The following is an 8,974-nucleotide window of genomic DNA, read 5'->3' as shown; positions in this document are numbered from 1 at the left end:
AATAGACAAGATAAATTTCAGGTAAGATCCTACAGGTTCTGCTGATTCTCCTATTGAGTGGCAGGGCTCACGTCATCATTAGGAGATAATTGATTTAAAAGTGTCATCTTAAACTGCAGAGATGTCCATTGAGCATGCCAAAGGAGAAGCCATGTTGTCAAAATGCCCACCTGACCCACCCAAACATCTCAAACCTACCCTTTGCCGACCTCCTATAACCCCATTTGTAAATTTTTGTGTTTTTATTTTTTTAAACAAGAGAAAGTAGACACATACATGTTGGCAAATGCTAACTGTCCATAGTTCTATGACTATGACTACAGCTCAATAAAAAGTCAGAGTAAGGATTTTCATCAAAATGCTAATTTATTCTGTAGAATGGCCTTTCTGTACAAGTTAACCAGAAACCCATGAAATAAGGAAGCACAAGTCTTTATTCACACAGAAAAGTAGAGATTAAAACAAGAAAATTGGCTGGGCGCGGTGGCTCACGCTTGTAATCCCAGCACTTTGGGAGGCCGAGGCGGGCAGATCACAAGGTCAGGAGATCGAGACCACGGTGAAACCCCGTCTCTACTAAAAATACAAAAGATTAGCCGGGCGCGGTGGCAGGCGCCTGTAGTCCCAGCTACCCGGGAGGCTGAGGCAGGAGAATGGCGTGAACCCAGGATGCGGAGCTTGCAGTGAGCTGAGATCGCGCCACTGCACTCCAGCCTGGGTGACAGAGAGGGACTCCGTCTCAAAAAAAAAAAAAAAAAAAAAAAACAAGAAAATTTTCTGAAACATTCCATTAGACATTATCCTCTGAATTAATCTGGCTTGTCTCCACGTGGCAATGAAAAAAATCACTAAAAATATACTGTAAAAAGAAAAAATAATTCTCTAATCTTCTGTGAGAAATGATGTGTAATTCTCAACTTTCATAAGGGGAAATACTAAGAAAAATATTTGTAATTATAAAACACGGCAGAGATTGAGAAATGGGTGTATTATAATCAAATTTTAACAAAATTAATTATAATGAAAATACAAAAGAAAGCTCTCCACTGAAACTGGTGTCCTGAAACACTTGATATTATTTAAACAGCTACAGAGTAACTGTTGACATGCTAAGTTTCATACATACTTGACTTCTCAGCTGGCCTAATTTCTTTTTTGAATTTCGTGTCTCATCTTCTAAATTAACGTGACGTTGTGATGAAATCTCTAGCATAGCCTCTGACAGTGACTGTTTGTTCAGGGCATCCCCCGCTTCTCGCTGCAGCTGCCTCATGACTACCTGGTAAGATGCGATTTTTGTTACTGATTTTACATATCACCTTATGATTAAATTTGTTAACAGTATTTAACTCTAATGTATACATTTTGAGAAATAGCACCACACACATTGATTCTTCTTCTTCATGTGTACACATTCCTATTTATTTCTGAATCCAGTTAAGGATAAAGAAGGTGTTATCTTTGTGCCAAACTGGTGCTGTGTTACTCATACAACAGATTCGGTCCACTGATGAATGTGCAACGCTTAAAAACCTCCTGAGGTCTCAAAAAGGAACAGGCATGTGGGTGGGAGGTGGTGGTGAATTTTACACTGTGCAATGCTTTCCCTCTTTTTAATAAGAAGCTCAAACCAACCTCAGAGTTCCTCACATGTTCAGTCACCAGCTCTAATCATTCCAATCGATTTCCATCTCAGAAGAAAAGTAACATGCCAGTGGCCTTAGAGGCTCTAGGTACCCTGGCTTCCACTTCCCTCCCTGACCTCAGCTGCTGTGTCTCTCTTCCCTACTCCCACCATTCCTACCACCCCTCATTAGTCTAAAAATGAGGATCCAATGTGAAACGAATAAATCACAGACAGCTAAGCTTATCTTTGTACTGGACAACATTATATCCAAATGAGAGTCATTGAGCCTTGAAATAAAAATTATGACCATATTATGACTGAAAAATTGAAAGTAAGTTATAAATGCCAGTGGGAAGATTAAATCAAATATGGTTTTTGGCTAACATTTATCACATTTTCCCCATATTATAATGTAAGAAAGATGTCTTTAAAGAACTGAATGGTTGTATCAATACATAATTTGAGACTGAATTATTTTCAGATTTAAGTCAAATTGACATGAATAAAAATAAAATTATATCAATTACGATACATTAAAAGCTATTGAGGCCGGGCGCAGTGGCTCAAGCCTGTAATCCCAGCACTTTGGGAGGCCGAGACGGGCGGATCACGAGGTCAGGAGATCGAGACCATCCTGGCTAACACCGTGAAACCCCGTCTCTACTAAAAAATACAAAAAACTAGCCAGGCGAGGTGGTGGGCGCCTGTAGTCCCAGCTACTCAGGAGGCTGAGGCAGGAGAATGGCGTAAACCCTGGAGGCGGAGCTTGCAGTGAGCTGAGATCCGGCCACTGCACTCCAGCCTGGGTGATAGAGCAAGACTCCGTCTCAAAAAAAAAAAAAAAAAAAAAAAAAAAGCTATTGAGGAAGAATAATTATAAAATAGGAAATACACTTTAGTTCATCTGGGAAATGTGGAATTAACTGTGAAAGTAATCCAATTAATTGAATCAATTTCAAAATAACACTTTAGGTATGAATATTTCTTTATATCTGCTTTATCATAATCCTAAAATGTGGCAACATACAGAAATTAAAATTATTTCAACAGTCTAAGACTACATTATAAATGTTAGTCTATATTAATATTTTGTAACTGAAATGCTTAAATTTTGCTAAGTGTCACATTGTCTTTACTCAAAGGAAAGCATCTCCTAGCTCTAACTTTTATTTGCTGGAAACAAGTTACGTCTCTAAGGTGATATAGCAGAACTGTTTATCATGTATGTACTTTGATATTCAACTTGATTCAGTGTTTAGCCATAACCAAATAGACTTTAAATTTTACTTCAGAAGGTTTGAAAAATACTTATTTTTCTTGATACTTACTTCTCCTTCTTTTTTCTCTTTTTCACATTGGCATTGTCTTTCTTTTAAAAGAGTGCATTCCTTCATCAACTCCTTATTGTTCTCTTCTAGCTTTCTACACTCAGCTTGAAGTTTTTCTACAGTATCTTCACATTTGGCTCGGATATTAATTATTATTTCTTCCTGATTGTCAGCTTTCTTGTGAGCATCATTACACTGCTGTTGATACAACAGATTTCGGCTTTGTAGTTGAAATAGTCCATCCTCTACAGATTGCTGCTTTCTCACGTATTTTTCAAAAATAGGTTGGTCATTTTGGTACATGTGCTCAATGTTCTTCAGTCGACACTGTGTTCGGCTTAGGACTGACTCCTTGTATGTGTTCTACAGCCAATGTCTTTTCTTTGAGAGCCTCTCTTTCATAATGCAGCTCAGTTTCCAGGCCACTGGATGTACTCTCAACTTTAGAAAGTTGCTGAGAAAGAATCTGAATGTGAGAATTAATATTTTCTTGTAAATGACAGCATTCATTTACTGTGCTCTGGAAAGCAAGCTGTCGGTCTCTTTTTGCTGACTGACACTGATCGTGATCACATAGGGCAGCAGCCAGTCTACAAGGGTATGATTCCATTTCTGTTTTCAGTCTTTGTGTGCTTTGTTTTTCCTTCTCTAGCTCCAAATTGACCATTGTATTCCCATCCATCAGAGCATGAAGCTCTTTACTGTAATCGGTTATTGTTTTCGTTAATGGTTCCTCATTCAGCTTTAGAGTCTTTTCAAGGTCCTCATTGTTTTCCTTTATAATTTCAATATCCTTGAAATATTTCTTTTCAGTTTCCTGGTTCTGATATTTTATTGTGTCTGTTTCCAGCCTGAGTCTGGCAATTTCATCCCGCATCACGTGATTTTCCTGCCACAGGTCTCTTTCTTTTTCATGAGTATGAGAACTCTAAATAAAACAAAGAAAACTTTCAGCTAGCACCCAATAAAATGACATATTATGATTTCTTCTGAAACCAAATAAGTAATAACCTGTTACATTTATACAATGAAAGAGTTGCCATCTGGATGTCCAACTGGAAAAAAAAAGTTGAATCAAAACCTCAAACCTTTTAGAGCATAAATTCTCAAAAGTTCAAAAATGTATTTGAAGACAATGAATCTATAAAAGAAAAAAAAAAAAGAAACCACTAGAAATGACTTAAGAATCTCAGAATTTTTTTTTAAAAAGGCTTTTACTGAATTTCAACAAACCCCAAAACATAAATGATTAAAAACTATGATTACATTTAGAAACTGGGTTTACACACTAACATCTAACCTTTACTTTCCCTAAGAGCCTTAGGTCTGCAGATGTCTGGACAGATGAAATTTTCCAAATTCCTTAAGTTTCTTTTTTCTGTGAATATTTTATTGATAATTCTACTTTTCTTACATTTTTAGAGTCAGTTTTAACAATGACATGTATTGATAAATGACAGATCTGGGCATTGTACTAAGCACTTTTGTATGCATACATCAATAAATTCATTTAGTTATCACAATTCTGCAAGGAAAGGTCAAATTAGAAGCAAGTTGCTGGATTTTTCCTAGGTCCTCTGACTGTGCTTCTAGTGCTCCTCCACCAGACCACAGTTACTTCCATGGGGTAGACATGCAAATACAATAGAAACCTTTTGTTTCAAAACACCAAAGAAGATAAAATTTATAAAGCTCTTCTTAGGAAATCCTGAGATCATATACTATTATGATAACTTTTATTTCCTTTTCACAATGTTTGAAACCGTAATTAATGTGAAATAGGGAAAACTACACTGAACTATGTCACTAGGAACAGATTACTTATCAACAAAATATCATTAAGCATATATTACGGGTTATCATTGTTTTCCAAAGGTCTTTGAGCTAAAATAAAATATAACTTTGAAGCCAAGATTTATAATAAATAATTGTAGTTATAAGTTTCATTTATTTTTAAGATGAAATAAAATTTGTGGCTTGTTTTAGAGCTACATCATATATATATATAAAGTCAAAGGGATATTCTAAGTAATATTAATATTAGAAATGTAAAATTTTACCAAACATTAATTTACCTCATTTGAGTTACTTCTTACAGTCTTCAATTCCACTTCCAACAATTCGAGAGTCAGCTGAAGTTGTTTTTTCACTTCGGTTTGTGTCCTATACTGATCTTCCATTATTTTTAACTCTTCCGTATCTTTTTCATACAACTCTTCAGGCTTTCTTCTTTCTTCTTCTTCTTCTTGTAAGATACAGCTGTAGTTAAATATACTTATCTTAAAATCCTTTAAAAACAAAACACTCACACGCTGGTTTACTATCCTAATAAAGTGCCAATGTTCTTGAATATTTTTTCTTTCTAGTTTTCATGTTAATATCTCACTTTGATATCTTCCAAAGAACATACATAAATTGAAAGGTAGTAAGGAATGAACATCCTGCTAATTGATTAGCTTCTGTTATTATTAATTCTAGTAAATATTATGGAAAAGGATGTTGAAAATTATTAGGTAAAGCTACAAGTTAAAAATTACCTTTTCTTCACACAGTAATAATTACTCCTCAGTCAGGATGAATCATTTAGAGTTAGCTAATTTTAAAAAAAGATTTTTTTTTTTTAATAAACAAGTTGATACCTTCACTAGAAATAAATTTTCATCTTCATGAAATATTGCAGGTATCCCTAAACATGATTTACATTGTAAGATAGCACCTTCAGATGTCTTCTCGCAACATATATCTCCAGATGACAATAATCCAAGACTAAGCTAAGGAATCTAAGGTGTTACCCACACATTTTATGTTTCTTTTTCTGGTAACACTTTTGACTTATTCTGTTGATTAGTATGTATTTTACAAGCAATTTAAAAATCCATTCTCAAACAAGACAAGATCTAATATTTAAACAACAAAGAATAATATCTGCCTCCCGCATAGAAGTTTGAATTAATTTAAACTCTACAGCACAGACAGATGTTGACTAAGCTAATCAGTAATCACTTTCCATTTTACTTTTCATTCACTGCATATTAAGAGTAAAACTGGGACAGGCGTGGTTGCTCACACTGTAATCCCAGAACTTTGGGAGGCCAAAGCCAGCGGATAACTTGCGGTCAGGAGTTTGAGACCAGTCTGGCCAAAATGGCAAAACCTCATCTCTACTTAAAAAAAAAAAGTTAGAAAGGCATGGTGATGCATGCCTGTAATCCCAGCTACTTGGGAGGCTGAGGCACAAGAATCGCTTGAACCCGGAAGCAGAGGTTGCAGTGAGCCGAGATTTCACCGCTGCACTCCAACCTGGGTGACAGAGCACGACTCTGTCTCAAAAGGACAAAAAAAAAAAAAAGTAAAAGTGGTTAATTTTAAAAATAATTACTCTGGGTGGAGAAAAGTATACATTTCATACTCAAATTATAAATTATAAACTTTCTTAAAAACAACTTAGTAATATTTAATCAAAGATCTCTTTTAAAAAGCTCCTATACTCTAACCAGATAGCTCTATTTTGAAAAATTTATCCAAAGAATATAGAAATGTAGAAAACTATGGATATGTAAGATGTTTCTTATACCATTAATACAAAAAATTAAAACCCCCAATTTCAATTTATTAATATTTCCATAGGGTAAAATTCTATATAGTCATTAAAATAATGATTTAAAGGAATATGCAATTAATTATTAGAGAAGTATTCACAATTAAGAACTTGTGATATTTTATCCAAAAATTTCACATTCCACAATTTTAAGTTTTCTTCTCTAGTAAACCCTAGAAGGTAAGTCAGCTATTACAAAAATTATCCTACATATCTTTAGTATAAATAGTTCAAATATTTCTTTAAAACTAGAATGTGATACCTGAAATTACAGAGCTTTTGTTTACATTCAAGATTCTGATGCTCTAACTGTGATTTGGTTTCATCTGTTTCAGATAGTTCCTTTTGTACCATGCTAATCTTATTTTTCATTTTTCGAAATTTTACTTTAAGTTGCTCACAGTTACATTTTTTATGTTCTGTTGATCTTTCACATGCAGCTATTGCATTCTTGATTTTCAATAGGCTAACAAAATCTGTAACCGGGAGAAAACAAAATAGAGATAAAATGCATGAGTAGGTTTTTAAATGTAAAGGACTGTGCATTTCAACATGGCACTCATTCATACACTGAATGGATATGTATCTATTAAGTGCTTGCAATGTGGAAAATATTTTGAAAAGCTCTTCAGATAAAATAGACAACATGTCTGATCTTGTTTAGCTTAAAGTGTAGTAAAGAACACAGAAAAAAACATGACAATTACAAATTCAGATAGATGCTATAAGAATACATAGTTTTTTAGTCACGTAAGAGAATCTGACCTATAGTTGGCCCAGGGAATATTTCTCTGAGGAAGAGAAGGCTACACTGAGAAACAGAAAAAGAGAAGGAAGCAGCTGAGCAAAGGAGGAAGCAAAGCACTCTGGCTAGTCTGCTGCATGTGCTGGAGTTCTGCTGCAATCTGCTTCCAGCCAAGAGGGAGCAACGGGTGCTGATTTTCCTCCTTACCTGAAACAACCAACACAGACAAAATATATTAAACAATGAATTTCAACACAGTGGACTTCAGGTAATGAAGATGGTCATCGCTGAAAGACAGGAAGCAATGTAGGCCTTTTTGTTGACTGAGCTTCTTTTGTTGCCAGAGCTCCCAGGCCATGACAAAGTGAGAAAATCTGACATGGATTCCCTGAGCTGGGGCAGTGACGCTAAGAATCTAGTAAAACAAAAGCAGAAAGAAATCATAGGACAGAACACTGGAGAGGATAAAGCAGCAGAGGAGACAAGCCCTGGAGATCTGCAGAGGTCCCCTCTGAAGTATTTAGTGGAATAATGAAAAAAATGGATGTGTGCTAGGAAACTTCCTAAGACCAAGGGGTGGCAAGCGGTGGGGGGACACAATAGAAAAAGATTAGGAGAAACCATGCCTGGTGTTCACAAAGTGCCCAGAAGAGGGTCCATTACCCAAGAGCCAGGCCCAAAAAACTCATACTTCACAGGATGATAAATAATACAAAAACTCTTGCCTCAGGAGTGGCAAATTACCCAGAATCTAGAAGCAAGAACAAAAAGAATTCTGTTTAGAAGTAAATCACTGTACCCCAAATAAAGCTTGAGACAGTAAGTGGAGGCATGAAAGGTATTTTTAAAAAAATCAAACCACACCTGTAGAAATGCAAATTACAATGTCAGAGGTAAAAACTACAATCGAAAATAAGCACAAATCACAATCATAAATTTGTCATGATGAACCATGAGAAACCCTCAAGCAACTAATACATAAATCTCCAAATAGAAAACAACAAAGACAGAAAAGAAATTTGAAAAATAATTGGCCAAAACCATTCTAAACTTGGCAAAATCCATATTCCCACAGATCCAGGAAGGAACTGTCTGGGACAAAAAAATAAACAAAACGGTGACTCAAACCTGTAATCCCAGCACTTTGGGAGGCCGAGACGGGAGGATCACGAGGTCAGGAGATCGAGACCCTCCTGGCTAACATGGTGAAACCTCGTCTCTACTAAAAAATACAAAAAACTAGCCGGGCGCGGTGGCGGGCACCTGCAGTCCCAGCTATTCGGGAGGCTGAGGCAGGAGAATGGCGTAAACCCGGGAGGCAGAGCTTGCAGTGAGCTGAGATCCAGCCACTGCACTCCAGCCTGGGCGACAGAGCGTGACTCCGTCTCAACAACAACAACAACAAAAATAAATAAATAAAAGTGTACCATTGTCATTTTCTTATACCATCTATGATGTGGTATAACATTACTTGAAGGTAGACTGTGATAGGTTAAAATTATGTACTATAAATCCTAAATAAACCACTGAGATAGCAAACAAAGAGTTATATATAATAAACCAAAAAAGAAATACAAAATTAAATCATAGAAAATAGCTGATTAATCTAAAGGAAAGCAGAAAAAGAAGGGGAACAAATAGCAGCGAGACTAACAGCAATCAAACAGCACAATGAC

At 35.8% G+C, this 8,974-nt stretch overlaps 1 protein-coding gene across 1 annotated transcript in view; it reads right to left on the bottom strand.

The window, feature by feature from the left end:
* Positions 1–1,087: 1,087 nt before the first annotated feature.
* LOC115895667 (ankyrin repeat domain-containing protein 62-like) overlaps positions 1,088–8,974 on the bottom strand; it is a 37,515-nt gene continuing 29,628 nt past the window's right edge. The window contains 5 exon segments of the mRNA XM_030926321.1: positions 1,088–1,279; positions 2,956–3,303; positions 3,305–3,883; positions 5,031–5,214; positions 6,816–7,029. Of these exon segments, the coding sequence (XP_030782181.1) occupies positions 1,088–1,279; positions 2,956–3,303; positions 3,305–3,883; positions 5,031–5,214; positions 6,816–7,029 (1,517 nt within the window).

Source organism: Rhinopithecus roxellana, chromosome 22, assembly GCF_007565055.1.
Source record: "Rhinopithecus roxellana isolate Shanxi Qingling chromosome 22, ASM756505v1, whole genome shotgun sequence".
NCBI classification, from domain to species: Eukaryota; Metazoa; Chordata; class Mammalia; order Primates; family Cercopithecidae; genus Rhinopithecus; species Rhinopithecus roxellana.
This window is presented reverse-complemented; position numbering and strand designations above follow the sequence as displayed.